This window comes from Gorilla gorilla, chromosome 4, assembly GCF_029281585.2.
Source record: "Gorilla gorilla gorilla isolate KB3781 chromosome 4, NHGRI_mGorGor1-v2.1_pri, whole genome shotgun sequence".
NCBI lineage: Eukaryota > Metazoa > Chordata > Mammalia > Primates > Hominidae > Gorilla > Gorilla gorilla.
In genome coordinates this window covers 155,171,926-155,190,442 of record NC_073228.2, presented here as the reverse complement: position 1 = coordinate 155,190,442, position 18,517 = coordinate 155,171,926, and the positions used below count along the sequence as shown (strand labels likewise).

The window sequence follows — 18,517 nt, the reverse complement described above, 5'->3', positions numbered from 1 at the left end:
GTGTGGTTACTTTTGCCACAATACCCTTTGTCCAGTATCTTAGACCTGTTCTCAAAGTTGATCTCTACTGAACTGGAAAGACCCTTGGATTTTGTTAATCCTCCTGCCTTGAAGCTTAATTATACTTAACGCTTCTAAAATTGATATGGGTCTTCTTTTGATGACTCCTAATCTTCTTTAGGTCATCTTTCTTTCTTTCTTTTTTTTTTTTTTTTTTGAGACAGGATATTGCCCTGTCACCCAGGCTGGAGCGCAGTGGTGAGATCACAGCTCACTGCAGCCTCAAACTCCCAGGCTCAAGTGATTCTCCCACCTTAGCCTCCCAAGTAGATGGGACCACAAGTGTGTGCTACCATGTCTGGCTAATTTTTTTTTATTATTTGTAGAGCCGAGGCCTTGCGATGTTGCCCAGGCTGGCCTCAAACACCAGGGCTCAAGTGAGCCTCCCACCATCTCCCAAAGTGCTGGGATTATAGGCATGAGCCACCACATCCAGCCTTGGGCCATCTACTTAATCTATGGCTTAATAGTTATTGTCCCTAGGAATTCTTTCTGATCTAACCTAGAAATTATCTTACAGCAATTTGAGCAAAATAACATGGGTAATAGCAGAGGCCATCCTTAATCAGTAAGTTTAAAAAGAAAACTATTCTTTAGGGCTCTTTTTCTGCTTATAGCAGTAATACCAGAAATTCAAAAATGTAAACTAGCTAGAAGAAAAATGTAGTAAGCTTTCAGAGTTAGCTTCTATTATGTCAGGTACAGTGCTGAGCATTTTACATGCTTTCCATCATTGAATTATCTCCATGACCTTATTAGAGCAGGTACTGTGGTTATTCCCATTTTGCAGATGAGAAAACTGAGATTATAAACTCTGTAATGTATGTAAGGTCACAGAGCCAGAGTTAAAAACCCAGGCCTTCTGACACCAGTGCTCAAGTTCTTAAACCTATGCTGTATTTCTGCAAAGAAAACAAAATAAAATAAAATAATTCTTAATCCAACTATTCATGGTTATAATTTAATGTAATCTTAACTGGTCAGTATTTTGCAATATCCTTATATTTAGTCATGTAATTTTTAATAGTTTCATAATATTCCATCACACAGATTGATCATAACCTAATCAATCTTCTATTGCTGGACATTTCCCTTATTTCCCTTTGTTTCTCTACTATCATCTGTTGGCACAAAAGTCTTTGTGCACTTCTTTATTTCCTTAATGTTTCTTAAGGTAAAATTACTGAGTCGAAGAGTTTGATTGTTTTGAAGTCTCTTAAAACATTGCCAGATTGCTCTTTAGAAAGCAATCTGACATGTACAGACCTATACTTATCATCTGCATTTATTATTACCTGCATTTATTTATCATCTGCATTTATTATCAAGGCAAACACCGTATCAAGGAGTTTACAGCCAAGTAGAGTGTGTTCTAAAACATAATAAGTTAAATATCAATATATTTTGGTGCCAGGCCAGGATGCCACTAACAACAACAACGTGAGGTCAGGGTGCAAACTACATTGCAGAGATCACTGGAGCAGGGAAAGCCTCCTCCAGGGGGGTGGTGCATCTGAGCTGGGTATTGACAGGTTGGAGAAAAAAAGTGGTGGCAGCCAAGGTGGGAGAAGGAATCAGTGAAAACCGGGAGGCAGGAACGTATGGGATTGCCCGGGAGAAGCAATACAATTGGTTCAAGGAGGAAGAGTAGGTCATGGGAGAGGAAGAAACCTTGAAGGTTTGATAGGGCCCATTTATGGAGGTCCTTGAGTACCTAACTAATGTTCCAGCTATTTTTCCAACTGTAGTGAGGAATCAGAAAAAAATCAATACTTAAATGATTCATTTATGTATCCACAGTGTATTGTTAAGTGCAAGGGACACTTCAAAAGAAAAGAGTGAATGCTATGATTGAAGTCTTGTAAAATAAAAAGAATGTGTATAATATATGTAATTTGTGATATTGTATAGAAAATATATAGATGAGTATCTTCCAAGATGTTAGCATCTTGATACTGAGATTATCAATGCATTTGCGTTTTCCTCCTGCTAAACTCTAGTTCCTAATTGTTCTGCAGTGATTTGTATCGCTTGTCCAATAAGACTGTATCAGTTAGGTCATGCTGACTTTAAATGGAGGGTGGTACAATCCACCTACCCCTGACTTTACAAGGGGGTGTTTATAATGTGTGGGGGTGTGGGGGACGGTTTCTTGTTTATCACAATGATTGGGCATGCTCATGGCTTTCATTGGGTGGGGTCCAGGGCTACTAAATGTTCTGCAATGAATGGTCCAATCCACACAAGAAAGAGTTTTCTTACTTAAAATGCCAGTATTGTGTCAATTAGGAATCAGTAAGTGTATATGTTAATTAGGAAACAGTAAGTGATGGACTTTTTTATTATACGCAAAAAAAAAAAAAAAAGATTGAGGGAATTTAAGCAGAAAATAAGTTCCATGGAAGGATATTACCTTCCACTAAATTAAAAAGCAGATCTGAGGGAAGAACAGGAGCCAGGGTAGCGAGGAGAATGTAGATGGAAGAACTAGTGAGCAGCCTCCACTATCGGAATTAATCTTTACCCTTTTCTAGTCCGTCCTTAGGTCCCTATGCTTTAGGTTTACATTCAGATTCCTGGAAGAGGGTCTGAATGCCCCAGCTTGAGTCAAAGGCTAATCCCCTAGCTCTGCCACATGACTGTGATTTACAGTCCTCAAAGGCTGCATTCAATGACAAGAGAGAACTCACCAAAATTAAATTGGTATCAGGAGAAACGGATACTAGTTGCTAAAAGCTAACAAATAGCCACTGCGAATCCAGTTATTTATTTTGTGTTACACTTATTTTTTAACTATTTTTACAACTTTTTTTTTTTCTTTTTTTTTGTGGATACAGGGCCTTACTCTGTTGCCCAGGCTGGAGTGTGGTGGCACGATCTTGGCTCAGCCTCCTGAGTAGCTGGGATTACAGGCATGCACCACCACACCTGGCTAATTTTTGTATTTTAGTAGAGATGGGGTTTCACGATGTTGTCCAGGCTGGTCTCGAACTTCTGACCTCAAATGATCCACCTGCCTCGGCTTCCCAAAGTGCTGGGATTACAGGCGTGAGCCACTGCGACCAGCCTGTACAGCCTCTTCTGAGGTAGTATGGTGTAGAGGGTTTAGAATAAGTTCTACATTCACCCTAACTCACCGTGAGATTTGGCACTGTGGGACACTCCCATTCACTGTGAGGGAATTTGATTAGGGGCAAGGCACTGAGTCAACCATGAGGTTAGAATAGTCATCATCTCCCCCTTTTGCCTCTCCCATTCCTTCCTCAGGTAGTGGAAGCTGTTAATAGCACAACCAACAACTGCTATTCCAATGAGACGGTGATTCTGACCCCCACCATGGACTCGCGACTCTACATGCTCTCCTTCCTGCCCTTCCTGGTGCTGCTGGTCCTCATCCGGAACCTCAGGATCTTGACCATCTTCTCCATGCTGGCCAACATCAGCATGCTGGTCAGCTTGGTCATCATCATACAGTACATTACCCAGGTGAGTGCACACCATGCACCTGCCCACTCCACTGGGCAGGGTTTTTGTATCAAGGATAGACTCAGCTTTAGATACCTGGAGCCAACCCTGTAGGTGGGTAAGAGTGTTATGAGAGACATGCATCTCACTGTAGCATTTCTTCTACAAGGATGTCTCTGTGCAGTCCCATTCTTCTGATTGTCTCCTTGTTCATGTTCTTTCTCCAAATATCTATTTTTATGTCAAATTCTGGCTTTTTAAAAAAAAATGTGCTTGCAAGGAAAACATCTTGGTTGGTGAACTGTAGACCATTCCTATAATGGTTGGCTGGCAGCAAAAGGCAGGTGAAAACAGATTCTTGTACTACAGCTAAAAGTTATTGTGTTACCCATTGGGTACAATTTCAGGTACCCAATAGGAAGGCAAGAAAAAAAAATCTAATATTTAGTCACAGAGGTATACATAGAGAGTCTCAAAAACCATAAGCTTTCAATAAGTGTCTTGTTACTAATTTAAAAAAAAACTATAAGCAAATCTATTATAATGTTAGTTATAATGTCTTTGATGTTGAATTATGGACATTGATTTTCTGTCAGTTTCCTAATTTGCTATCCTTTCTAATTTTTCTTTTATTTATTTATTTACTTACTTATTAATTTATTTGAGACAGAGTCTCGATCTTTCACCCAGGCTGGAGTGCAGTGGTACAATCTCAGCTCACTGCAGCCTCTGCCTCCCAGGTTCAAGCGATTCTCCTGCCTCAGCCTCCCGAGTAGCTGGGACTACAGGCACCAGCCACCACACTCGGCTAATTTTTGTATTTTTAGTAGAGACAGAGTTTCACGATGTTGGCCAGGCTGGTCTCGAACTCCTGACCTCAAGTGATCCCCCCGCCTTGGCCCCCCCAAAGTGCTGAGATTACAGGCATGAGCCACCACGCCCAGCCTAATTCTTCTTTTATAATAGACAACACTACATAGAAAGTTAAGTCTCAGAAGCCCCTTGGCATATTTAATAAATTCCAGATGTTCTTCCCTTTAAGAAGCCACAAGAGAAAAAAAGTTATATTGTCCGTGAAATTTAGTAAAAATAATAGTCAAACATTTTAGAATAACTGCAGATCAGCCTCATATACCTTAGAAGACACTGATGAATTCTATAAAATTGAATTTCCTAAAGAAATAGCTACCTTTAATACATTTTTGGACAATTCCAAAGGTTGCCCAGTTAGAAAAATGGCTCTGTCATCATTTTCACATTCTGGGTCACAAGGTATATAGAATATTTATTCTACACAGTCTTCTCCCCTTCAATTTACAGCTCATTAAAGAAGAAAATGGATCTTTCATATTTAACTCATACTTTGGGCTCCTTAGATTATTACTATGACTGCAGTCACAGGAATTTCCAACACGCATGACCGCTGTCCATTCAAAGGTGTTCGTGGGCTCGTTGGGTCAGTGCTAATCTGTGGTGTGTAAGGTCTTCTTTTGGAGGATTGTTTTGTTTTGTTTTTGAGATGGAGTTTCGCTCTTTCGCCCAGGCTGGAGTGCAGTGGTGCGATCTCGGGTTCACACCATTCTCCTGCCTCAGCCTCCAGAGTAGCTGGGACTACAGGTGCCCGCCACCACGCCCAGCTAATTTTTGTATTTTTAGTAGAGACAGGGTTTCACCATGTTGGCCAGGCTGGTCTCGAACTCCTGACCTCGTGATCTGCCTGCCTTGGCCTCCCAAAGTGCTGGGATTACAGGTTAAGCCACTGCACCCGGCCCTTTTGGAGGTTTTTCATAAACCAAACTCCCTCCATGAAATACTATTCCTTCAGTACTTTGACAATACCGTCCTCTGGCTCTTTGGTATTGTGCAGTGTTGAAATCAACTTTGATCGTGGCCTACATCCCTTTGAAGTTTTCTAAACTTCGTGATATTCAATTTTAAAAAATTCAGGTCTCATTTCAGAGTACCCTTCTCTTAAAGGAGCTCAAATGTGCTATAAGAGTGACTGTCTCATAACATTTCTTTCTTCTTTAGGAAATCCCAGACCCCAGCCGGTTGCCACTGGTAGCAAGCTGGAAGACCTACCCTCTCTTCTTCGGAACAGCCATTTTTTCTTTTGAAAGCATTGGTGTGGTAAGGTTTGAATTGAGGTGGCCTTATCCCTAGTGCTTGTGAGTGACCTTCTAGAAAGGAGCTGTGAGCTCTGGGTTTCTGTGTCCCGCTGGCCATTGTTTTGGGCCTGCTAGAAAATGCCCATGGGAGAAAGTAACCTCTGGCCTTACTTGGGACAGTTGTCACCAGCAAGAGAAAAGTTGATTACAACAGAGACGCAGTCAGGAGACAGTTTTATTTTTGTCCCCACATGCCTATTAAACATCTATCCTCCTATCGACATGAGTTTCCTAATCTTTTAAAATCAAGACGAACCATGGTGTCCAATTTAAAGGATTTGATTAAACATAAAGGAGTTTTAACCTGGAAAGTTCTGTATTTACAGTCTGTAGTCTCTACTTCCACACTTGTGGAAGCGTAGTGTTGTTTATATATTTTTAAAAGTTACTTTTAGTGTACATACAGTAACATTCACTTTTTTGGTGTACATTCCTGTAAGTTTCAAGAAGCATGTAGAGGAATAAATGCACCAAAGTCAGGATGCAGAACAATTCTCCTTCTGTTCTCTGCCTGTACTGTCTTCTCTTTTCCAAAATGTCACATATATGGGATCATACAGTATGTATGAGATTGAGACTGGCTTCTTTCACTTAGCCTAATGCATTTTAAATTCGTCCATGCTGTTGCACACATCAATAACACCTTGCTTTCTATTGCAGAGCATCCACTGTCTGGGCAGTACCACAGCTTATCAACGCACCTGTCAAAGAACATTTGGGTTGTTTCTAGTTTTTGACAATCATGAATGATACTGCCGTAAGCATTTGTGTACAGGTTTTTGCCATTGAACATCTTTTCATTTGCTTGTTGGCAATTTGTACATCTTCTTTGGAGAAACGTCAAGTCCTTTGCTTATTTTTAATTAGGTTGTTTGTCTTTTTGTTGTTGAGTTTTAAGAGTTCTTTATATATTCCAGATACTAAATCCTTATCAGAAAAATGGTTTGCAAATATTTTTTCTTATTCTTGTCTTCTCCTCTTCTTTTTTCCTTTTAAATTTTTTCCTCTTAAAAATGAGACGGAGCCAGGTGCGGTGGTTCACGTCTGTAATCTCAGCACTTTGGGAGGCCGAGGCAGGCATATCACTTGAGGTCAGGAGTTCTAGACCAGTCTGGCTAACATAGTGAAACCCTGTCTCTACTAAAAATGCAAAAATTAACTGGGAGTGGCAGCATGTACCTGTAATCCCAGCTACTCAGAAGGCTGAGGCAGGAGAATCACTTGAACCCAGGAAGCGGAAGTTGCAGTGAGCTAAGATGGCGCCACTGCACTCCAGCCTGGGTGACAGAGCAAGACTCTGTCCCATAAAAAAAAAAGAGAGATGGGATCTTGCTATGCTGCCCAAGGTGGGTTTTAATCTCTGGGCTCAAGTGATCCACCTGCCTCAGCCTCCCAGGTAGTGGGGATTATAGTTGCATGACCACAGTCCATCACACCTGGCTTCTCACTTTCTTGATAGTGAACTGTGATGCATAAAAGTTTTTAATTTTGATAAATTCCAATTTATCCTCTATCTTTCTGGTTGTGCTTTTTGTCTTATGTCTAAGAATCTATTGCAAAATCTAGGGTCATGGCTAGATATGGTGGCTCACACCTTTAATCCAGCACTTTAAGAGGCTGATGCAGAAGGATCACTTGAGGGCAGGAGTTTGAAACCAGCCTGGGCAACATACAGAGACCCTGTCTCTGCAAAAAAAAATTTAAAAATTAGCTGGGTGTAGTGGCACACACCTGTAGTCCCAGCTACTCAGGAAACCAAGCAGGAGAATCACTTGAGCCCAGGAGTTCAAGGCTGCAGTGAGCTATGATTGTACCATAGCACTCCAGCCTGGGTGACAGAGCAAGACCCTGTCTTAAAACAAAACAAAACAAAACAAAAACAGAAAAAAAAGAAAGAAAGAAAGAAATCATAGGTCATAGAGATTTACCTCAGAGTTTTCTTCTAAGAGTTTTATGGTTTTAGCTCTTACATGTAGGTCTTTTATCCATTTTCAGTTAATTTTTGTATGTGGTATGAGGTAAGGGTCAAACTTCATGTTTTCGTATGTGGTTATCCAGTTATCCCAGCACAATTTGTTGAAAAGGCTATTCTTTCCATATTGTATAGTTTTGACACTCTTGTCAAAAATCAACTGACCATTGATGTATAGGTTTATTTCTGTACTCCCAATTCTATTCCATTGGTCTATAAGATCATAAGTCTACCATTATGCCAGAACCACACAGTTTTGATTACGATAGTTCTATAGTATTCCACTTTAATTGGCCTATTGACTTTTTGACTATATCTTTTTCTATAGTACTTTTAGTAGTTTATCTAGGTACTATAATATACGTTTTCACAATTTACTGTGAGATAATATTTTATCATTGCTAGTAAACTGTCAAAATTTTACAATTACATAGGGCCCTTCCGCCTTTATGTTGTATTGCCTTATGTATCTAAACACACTGAAACACCAACAATGTTATCATCTTTGCTTTCAATAGTCATGCACAGTCCTTGTAACAAACTTACTAGGGAAAAAAATAGGCTATTATATCTACTCAGATATTTACCATTTCTGTCGCTCTATCTTTATTCTTGAAATCCCATTTCCTTCTGGCATCATTTCCCTTCAGCATGAAGAACCTTCATTAACATTTCTTTTAAAGCAGGTCTACTAGTGACAAATTATCTTCATTTTCTTGATCTGAGATTGTCTTTATTTTGCCTTTATTCCTAGAGGATATTTTTGCACAATATGGAATTCTAGGTGGACAATCTTTTTTCATCATTTTGAAAATATGACTTCCTTTCTTTTTGCCCTCAGTGGTTTCTGATGAGAAATCTGCAATTGTTTGAATCCTTGTTCTCCTATGTGTTTTTCTCTGGTTGCTTTCATAACTTTTTAAAATCTTTTTTAATCAGCAGTTATACTGTATTATTATATTTAATATAGTTTCTTTGAGTTTGCCCTGTACGAGATTTCTTGAATCTGTAAAAGTTTGTCTTTTACCTTATTTACCTAATTTCAGCCATTATTTTTTTCAAAGGTTTTTCTTCACCAATCTCTTTTTCTTCTCCATTGGAGATCCCAATAACCTGAATGCTAGACTTTTTGATATATAGTCATCGCTTAGCATATATAGGACATTGGTTCCAGGACCCCGCTCCCCCACCCCCCAAACACACACACCCAGTGTATAACCAATCTGTGCCTACTCAAGTCCTGCAGGTAGCCCTGCAGAACCTGAGTATATGAAAAGTCAGCCCTCCATATATACAGGTTTTGCAGCCCATGAATACTGCAGTTTTGATGTGCATTTGGTTGAAAATATCCACCTATTTGAGGGCCTGCGCGGTTCAAACCCATGTTGTTCAAGAGTCAACTGTATATCCCACAGGTTTCTGAGGCTCTATTCATTTTTTTAAAAAATCTTTTTGCTCTTTGTTCAGATTTTGTCATTCCTGTTTATCCTCAAATTTGCTGACTTTGTTTTCTGTTATCTACATTCTGCTATCAGGCCCCTACAGTCAGTTATTGAAATTGTTCTTATTTTCCAGTTATAATATTTCCATTTGTTTCTTTTACATTGTGTCTACTTTGCTAAGAACTTGTATCTGTCCATTTATTTTAATAGCGTTCTCCCTTACTTTTTGAAGTACGGTTATATTACCTGCTTTAAAGTCTTTGCCTAATATTGCCAACATTTGAGTCATCTTAAGGTTGGCATCTGTTGTCTTTTCTCTTGAAAGTTGATGAGATTTTTCTGGTTCTTTGTAGGTTGAATAATTTTAAACTGTATCCTATGCATTTTGAATATTATTTTAGGAGACTCTTCAGAATGTTGATTTTTGGTTTTAGCAAACCATCTACCTAGTTAGATTCAGCTCATAAGTCCTTGCTCACCTTCTGTGGGCCATGGTTCCAATATCCAGTTAGTTTTCAAAGCCCGTGAAGTGATATTTGGCTCTACCCTGCTCATGTGCTACACAGTGCCAATTGGCAGACAGGACTCTACACAGTAGTTCAGTTCTCAAAGCCTTTGCTTTGATGCTTCCCATCAGTTCCACATATGTACAGCTCATGGCTGGGCCCAGGATATTATTCACAGATTTTAGGAGATTGCTTTTTCCAGTTTCCTCTTCTCTGTGTTTTCCCACACACTCGCCAGCTCGCAGTGGCTTCTTTTTCCCATCCTCTGGCTAGAAAGCTAGGCTTTTAGCCTCCTACACTGTCATGTACTTCCTGTGACCAGGTCTGCCTCTGGGGTTGAGCAATGAGTGAAAAGAGAAAGAAAAAGCATAATAGTGATTCTTTCCTGGGCCAGTTTCGTAAGCAGGCGAATCATGCAGCCACATAGGGTCCAACCTTCAGAAGGATCTCACACTTAGTTTAACACTCTGCTGGAACCATCTTTCACCAAGGAACTTAGTTTAACACTCTGCTGGAACCATCTTTCACCAAGGAACCCTGCATTTTCATTTTGTACTGGGGCCCATAAATTAGGTAGCCAGTACTGATTTCCCACACTCTTCAGACTCCTAAAGCCCATTTTCCTAGTACTTCTGTGTAGAGATAAGGATTTCTATCTCAGATTTTTAGGTGCCTGTGTGACCACTACAGCCACTGATACACCAGAATGCTGCTTAGTGACTAGGACTTGCCTTGAGGTCATGGCCTGGAGATAAAACAAAGAAACAGAAAAATAGAGATTCTCTCCATGCTCTTCATCCCACAGGGGACCCTATTCTAAGTCATCTGTCCAAAAAGAAGTTTCTCTTGGTGTTATTTTCTGTCTGTATGCACCGCATAGTTCTAAGATTTGGGTGTCCCTTAAGGTTAAACTAGGATGTATGGGAAGAAGAAAATCAGGAAACTCACCACGACAGTCATTTTTTCTTTTTGATTTCCTTCCCCATTCTGCCTGCTACTATTTACTCTTCAGGACCTGTGCACAATTACTTTATGTATTTTATCCACGATTTTTAGTTGTAATCAGTGAAAGAGATATTGTGAAGTGTGCTTACTTCATCTAGATGGAATTGGAAGCACTTTGTTTTTAGAATTTGGAATAGTCTTGGACAAAAGCAGAGTGCAGCGGTTGAGCAGGTAACTTTGGAGGCAGAATGTGCTGGAATCTTGCTTTGGCCAGGGCTACTCTCTGAACTCTAATTCTCCAACTCTAAGCTGATGACAATATTTGTTCAGTAAATATTTCTTGAATGCCTATTATGTGCTGGTGATTCTTAGTATTAGTTGAAATTATCTTAAGAAGAACTCTGCTAGCCCAGTCTCCAATTTTACAGAAGAGGGAGAGCCCCAGAGAGAGAAGGTGACTTCAGTTAGATCACCAGCTAGGAACTGTGCAGATGTGAATAAAACCTAGTACGTCTGACTCTCCATCCAGGGACCTTCCCACTATACGTCAACAGCCATTTATCTCTTTGACTGATTGTGGAGAGAGAGAGAGACAGAGAGAGAGAGAAAGAAAGGAAGCCAGCTACCCAGTCTGAGCAGGCCTTGTGAAAAGATCATTTTTGGCCTTGAGAATATATGCAGCAAAATTGTGTTACAGGGTGCAAGAGCTCAGGTTGGATTGTCTGCTCTCCATACAATTATTGTATAATCATCAAACATCCTCCTGAGCACCTGCTGCAACTAGACCTAATCCAGAAGAAAGTGGAAAGGCATGGGGAGGACCCAACATGACACTGCCCTCAAGCATCTTCCAAATGCCTGGAATAGAGAGAGGGTTAGGGAGTTTCAGGGCTGGAAGTATGCATGTACGACAGAAAAGAATTCAACAGTACAAGGGAAAAGATGCTAAATTCCTTAGTAACAAATACACCCATTGCTATAGGAGTAGAAGCAGGTACTTGGACTTTGGATAACAGCCCTGGTCTACAACCTGAATCTGACACTTTCTGGTTCTGCAACTTGGGATCAGTTATCTCATTTTCAGAGCCTTGTTTTCCTCATCTGTAAAACAAGAATTATGGAGGTACCGACTTCATAGCGTTACGGTCTTCACAGTATTAAAAAATAACAACCGCCAACATTTACTAAGCCCTTAACTGTGCCATTATGGTGCTTGTGTAATTCTCTACAAAATTTGCAAAATTCGGCCACATGTGATGTCTCTCGCCTGTAATCCCAGCACTTTGGGAGGCCGATGTGGGAGGATCGCTTGAGCCCAAGAGTTCAAGACCAATGTGAGCAACATGGCAAAACTCTGTTTCTACAAAAAAATACAAAAATCAGCCAGGCATGGCAGCACATGCCTATAGTCCCAGCTCCTCAGGAGGCTGAGATGGGAGGGATCTCTTGAGCTCAGGAGGCAGAGGTTGCAGTGAACTGTGATTGTACTACTGCACTCCAGCCTGGGTGACAGAGTGAGACTCTCCAAAAAAGAAAAAAAAAAAGGTAAATTCATTTGAGCCCGTTTTCAGATAAGAAAACAGATCAGCTAAATAGTGCATGTAGAGAATGCTTAGCACACAGCCTGAACAAGGAGTAGGAGAAGGTGGGGGTGGTCTCCGGGACAATAAGAGCCTGAGGAGGAAATTATGGGATGAGAGACAGGAAGATTGGTTTCAAAGACAGAAGAGACCTTCAAATGTCCAACCGGCAAGAGGCAGACTGGCCTCAACTTGGATTCTCTTAGAACCAGGTATGCATTTAGGGGAAGAAGGATTCTGAGAACAGAAGAGTGAGAACCTGGGGTGTGGGGAAATGCACTGCTGGCAGAACCAGGAAGCACTCTCTGGTCCCAGCTGCCACCAGCGCCCTGTGTTCCTGGAGTCTCAGCCTCCCCACTGTACAGTGATGGGGTTGGCGGGGGGAGTCTGCACTGGAATTAGGAGTTTCAAACGCAAATGCCTTTGGAAGGCAGGTATAATTCACTGGTAGGTGGGGGTGAGGGGAGGTGGGCCTGGTGAATGGGAAAAGAATGTTGTGCCTAAAGGCATTCATATTCAATTGTCGAAAGACTGTGCTGTCAAAAACAAAACGCATCTGCTGGCCAGATCTAGCTGCCCCAGAGTGTTGCGATCTTTGGTCTGGATAAAACCTCAGTGGCCCTTCCAGCTCTTAAGGGTCCAGGGCTCATCACATGACTCCAGGCCTTTCTTTTTATCTCCTTCCTCCTCCTTACCCTCATCTTCCTACCTTTTTTCCTCCTCTTTTATTTCCTTTTTTTTGTTTAATTGAAGCACACCTAACATAAAATTTACTCATCTTAACCATTTTCAAGTATACATACATATTAAGTAAATTCAGATTATTGCACAACCATCACTGCCTTTCATCTGCAGAACTCTTCAGCTTGCAAAACTGAAACTCTGTACCCATTAAACAATAACTCCCCATACTCTCCTCATGCCAGTCCTTCCCAACTAGCATTCTACCTCTTTGGACCTACCTACTCCAGGTACCTCATATAAGTAGAATCAGGCAGTCCTTGTCTTTTTGTGACTGGCTTATTTCACTCAGCATAATGTCCTCAAGATCCATCCATGGGTTAGCATGAGACAAAACTTCCTTCTTTTTTAAGGGCTAAATAACATTCCATTGCATGGATACACCCACATTTTGTGTATCCATTTTCTGTTGCTAGACCCTTGGGCTGCTTCCACCTTTTGGCTATGTGAATAACACTACTGTGAACATAAGTGTACAAATATCTCTTTGAGGCCCTGCTTTCAGTTCTTTGGGGTAGACATCCAGAAGTGGAATGCCATTTTTCTTTTTGTTCATGTTACTCTTTCTCCTTCTTACATTGTGATGTTTCTGTAGGTTCTGCCTCTGGAAAACAAGATGAAGAATGCCCGCCACTTCCCAGCCATCCTGTCTTTGGGAATGTCCATCGTCACTTCCCTGTACATTGGCATGGCGGCTCTGGGCTACCTGCGGTTTGGAGATGACATCAAGGCCAGCATAAGCCTTAACCTGCCTAACTGCTGGTATCTTCATGGGCTGTCAGGTGGTGGGGACTCAGGAATGGGTGGAAACGTATAGGTCACTTCCTCCTCCCTTCCACAGCTGGGAAACCGAGGTCTAGAGAGCCTCCCACAGAAGAAGCAGAGTTGTCATTGGAACCACGGTCTCCAGATTCTCTGTCCTGGGAGTTCCTCCTTCAACAACAGCCTCCCAAATTGAGTTAAGCCTTGACATCTTAGTGTGAAGGAGGACATGACTTAAGAAGAGAGGACACAAGTGAGAGCCCTTGGTCTACTAAGGAGAGAAGGGAAGGGCACTGGGAGATGGCAAGAGACAGAGAGTGGAGTCGGGAGGTGGCCACACTTCCCATAGTCTTGTTTGCCACAGCCAATGGTTCACATTCCCCAAGTCAGAGTAACCAGATAAAAAAGTGGAAAACAAAAACCAATTGGGCCAACCTGGGCAACACGGTAAGACCCCACTTCTACAAAAAAAAATTTCCATAGCTTAGCTGAGTATGATGTCTCATACCTGTAGTCCCAGCTACTTGGGATGCTGAGGTAGGAAGACCACTTGAGCCCAGGAGTTTGAGGTTACAGAAGGCTGTCATCACACCACTGCACTCCACTCCAGCCTGAGTGACACAGTGAGACCCTATGTCTTAAAAAGAAACAAACAGGCCAGGCGTGACGGCTCATGCCTGTAATCCCAGCACTTTGGGAGGCCAGGGTGGGTGGATCACCTGAAGTCAGGAGTTCAAGACCAGCCTGGCCAACATGGCAAAACCTCGTCTCTACCAATAATACAAAATTAGCCGGGCATGGTGGTGGGCGCCTGTAATCCCAGCTACTCGGGAGGCTGAGGCAGGAGAATCGCTTAAACCTGGGAGGCAGAGGTTTCAGTGAGCCGAGATGGTGCCATTGAACTCCAGCCTGGGCAACAAGAGCGAAACTCCATCTCAAAATAAATAAATAAATAAATAAATAAATAAGCCAGGCATGGTGGCACACACCTATAGTCTCAGCTACTCAGGAGGCTGAGGCAGGAGAATCACTTGAACCTGGGAGGTGGAGGTTGCAGTGAACCAAGATAGCACCACAGCACTCCAGCCTGGGTGGCAGAGACTCTGTCTCAAACAAACAAACAAACAAAACAATTTGGGAAGACCATTGGAATCTGTAAAAGTCTTATGTTCTAGCATACCCAATTCATGCAATAGTTAGCAGCCCCATAGACATCAACAGTGCCATATTGAACAGACGCATGAACCCACATCCCATTGTGCAGGATTTTCTCCCACACCAGGTCATGTCATTAATTACAGGAGATTTCGGTCTTCTCAAGCGGACAGTCACAGTCCCTCGGAGACCTAATTTGCCTAAATGTGGCTCCTTTCCCAACATGATAATGCCACTCATCAAGCATTTACTGCATGCCAATTATAAGCAGATGCCAAGTGGCACTGATGTGAGTAGACTATAACCTTGGAGGTTCACTATCTTTGCCGGCTCCTGATCCGGTGGGAATGGGGGAGGAACAGATAGTGTATGTACACAAACAATAACATAGAAAAAGAAGCTCTCCAGAGTAGCAAACAGGCCTTGGGGATTTCCAAGGAAAGAAAGCACATCGGAAGGAGACAACAGGGAAACTCATTGTCCAGCAGGTCAACTCAATCCAAACATGGACCACTCTGGTACACCTGAGTCCAGGTCCCAGTTGGACTGCCTAACAGCTTGTGGTGGTAGATGATTTACTTCAACTCTCTGAACCTCAGTTGCCTCATTTATAAACTGGAGTTGTCATGAGGATTAAGTTGAGCTGTGTCTACAAGGATCTGGCTGTGGTACCTGCTCAGAAGAGGGGAATTTCAAAAACTTGGAGGGGTTTGAACAGATGGAAATGGAGTAAAGAGGGTGCCCAGGCAGCATGACTAGTGTGAGCAAGAAACACAGAAATGTGGAAGTTAGCCTTTTTAAGGAATGGGCTAAACACACACACACCCATTTATTTATTTATTTATTTATTTATCTATTTATTTTTGAGACAGGGTCTCACTCTGTCACCCAGGCTAGAGTGCAGTGGTGCGATCTCAGCTCACTGCAACCTCTACCTCCCGGGTTCAAGTAATTCTCCTGCCTCAGCCTCCCGAGTAGCTGGGATTACAGGTGTGCACCACCACACGTGGGTAATTTTTGTATTTTTGGTAGTGGTAGGGTTTCGCCATGTTGGCCAGACTGGTCTCGAACTCGTGACCTCAGGTGATCCACTGCCCTCGGCCTCCCAAAGTGCTGGGATTATAGGCGTGAGCCACTGTGTCCAGCATCACACATTTATTAAACATGGAAATGCATCTACCACATTAGTGGACTGAAGGAAAACAGTCACATCTCAATAGATCAAATAGAAAAAAAACTTAGAACTCAATATCCCTTGAAGCCTCACACACTCTATGCCCCTAGCTTGAGGCTGGCAAGTACCCGTTTCTCCTTATATTCCACCCTGACTCCCCCTAACTTCCACACAACCCTATTTATAAACTGTCTCTTCTTCCAAGGATTTGGGATTCTGCAGTTCTCTCAACTAGAGGCAACAGTTATGTGCCTAGAGCTTTGGGGAATCCAGATAATTCCTAAGGACTGATCACGAAGGACTAGTGTCTTTTAGATCCAGGGCTTTTGATCTTAGCCACTTATCATCTGTGTCTCCCTGGGCAAAGTATCTGGCCTGAGCCTGAGCATCTCTTTTTTAAAACATAAGATTGAGCATCAGATGGTAGCGATTTGCAAAGGTGCAATACATACTCAAGCTCAAGATGGTTTTTATTTCATTTAGAAATGACCCTTCCCATTGTTTCCACTGAATCCAGAACCCCACTATTTTCACTGCATGCTCTGCTGTGACTCCCTCTTGATTCTTAGAAGGTCCCTCTCAGTCATTTTCAGAAAGGGAAACAAAAGCCCAAGTCATTGTCCCAAGATCAGAGGTTAATGTTCCAAGGAGGCCAGTGTCAGAACACAATGGCCGTGGAGAGCAGCTCTGTGGTTTGTCTTGCAGGCTGTACCAGTCTGTCAAGCTTCTCTACATTGCCGGCATCCTGTGCACCTATGCCCTGCAGTTCTACGTCCCTGCAGAAATCATCATCCCCTTTGCCATCTCCCGGGTGTCAACACGCTGGGCACTGCCTCTGGATCTGTCCATTCGCCTCGTCATGGTCTGCCTGACATGTGAGTAGAAAGGAGAGTGCAGTCTTCCTGCTGATCTTTTCTGAGGGCTATCAAGAATCAGCCAGATGGGCCGCATGCATTGGCTTACACCTGTAATCCTGGCACTTTGGGAGGCCGAGGCGGGTGGATCACCTGAGGTCAGGAGTTCCAGACAAGCCTGGCCAAAATGGTGAAACCCTGTCTCTACTAAAAATACAACAATTAACCAGGCGTGGTGGCACGTGCCTGTAATCCCAGCTACTCAAGAGACCAAGGCAAGAGAATCACTTGAACATGTAGGGCAGATGTTGCAGTGAGCCGAGATCGTGCCACTGCACTCCAGCCTGGGCAACAGAGCAAGATTCATCTCAAAAAAAAAAAAAAAAAAAATCAGTCAGATGGTAGAGGGCAGTCATGACAATCAGCATTTACTGAGCACTTACTGTATTCCAGGGACCATTTTAAAGCTTTACAAGTATTCACTCATCTAAGCCTCAGGGACAACCCCATTCTTACATGTACCTAATTGGACAGATTTGTTGGTGTTCAGCCTAAGGGATTGACACAGCTTATCAAACAATAATTGTAAGAACTTGCTGGGCACTCTGGCACATGCCTGTGATCCCAGCACTTTGAGAGGTCAAGGCAGGCGGATTGCTTGAGTTCAGGAGTTTTGAGACCAGCCTGGACAACATGGTGAAACCCCATCTCCATTAAAAAAAAAAAAAAAGAAAAGAAAAGAAAATAGCCAGGCATGGGTGCCCCATGTTTGTAGTCCCAGCTACTTGGGAGGCTAGGGTGGGAAGATTGCTTGAGCCCAGGAGGCTGAGGCTGCAGTGAGCTGAGATTGAACTACTGCACTCCAGCCTGGGCAACAGATCAGACCCTGTCTCAAATATATTAATAAATAAATAAATAAATAAATAAATAAATCATAAGAACTGACATGTATTGAACACTTACTGTGTGCCAGGCACTGTGTTCAGCTCTTTCTAGTCTAGATTTCATAATATTTTATTCAGTCCTCACAACAATTCTCATGAGGTAGAACTATGATAAACCCTACTTTATGAAAGAGAAAACTGAGGCAGTGAGTGATTAATAATTGGCCAGAAAGTGTTAGAGGTAGGATTTGAATTCAAGTCATGTAAGTCTAGAGCCAGTGCCCTTCACCTCCAGGGCAGACATTGAAAAATGGGACTCTAATTTGGCAACAGGTGTTGTCTGAACCTCACAATGTTGTATAAAGTGGGCCAACATTTAAAATGTGGGCAATCTTCCATACAAATGCAGATTTTTAAAATTTTTTGGTGGGGCTACTATAAAATGATTGGGCAAGCCTGGGATCACATTCCCCATCGGCAACAATCAGCTGGGGCTCCTTGGCCCCTGGACAGTCCTGTGCTTGCCTATTGGCTGAGGTCATTCCCACTCCCTGGCTCCCAGCAGCCCCCATGACCCGGAGTACCCCTTTCTGCAAGTATTCCACCAGAGGCCGAAGGAGATGGCTAGAGATTCCTGTGTAGAGTAGAGGTGGCCCAGCCTAAGATGGCTTTTGATTGTAATTGCAAAAGTGTCTTCTTTTTAAGGCCAAATTGTATTCCACTGTACGTACAAACCACATTTTCTTTATCCATTCATCTGTCCGTGGACATTTAGGAAATTTTTTTTTTTTTGCATAACAAAGTGTTAC

At 42.3% G+C, this 18,517-nt stretch overlaps 1 protein-coding gene across 2 annotated transcripts in view; it reads left to right on the top strand.

The window, feature by feature from the left end:
* LOC101136122 (proton-coupled amino acid transporter 2) overlaps positions 1 to 18,517 on the top strand; it is a 32,705-nt gene that overhangs the window by 8,688 nt on the left and 5,500 nt on the right. For both annotated transcript variants that reach the window (XM_031011732.3, XM_004042847.4), the window contains exons 6-9: positions 3,328 to 3,546; positions 5,557 to 5,655; positions 13,475 to 13,641; positions 16,676 to 16,845. In XM_031011732.3, the coding sequence (XP_030867592.3) occupies positions 3,328 to 3,546; positions 5,557 to 5,655; positions 13,475 to 13,641; positions 16,676 to 16,845 (655 nt within the window). The remainder of the gene's footprint in view (positions 1 to 3,327; positions 3,547 to 5,556; positions 5,656 to 13,474; positions 13,642 to 16,675; positions 16,846 to 18,517) is intronic.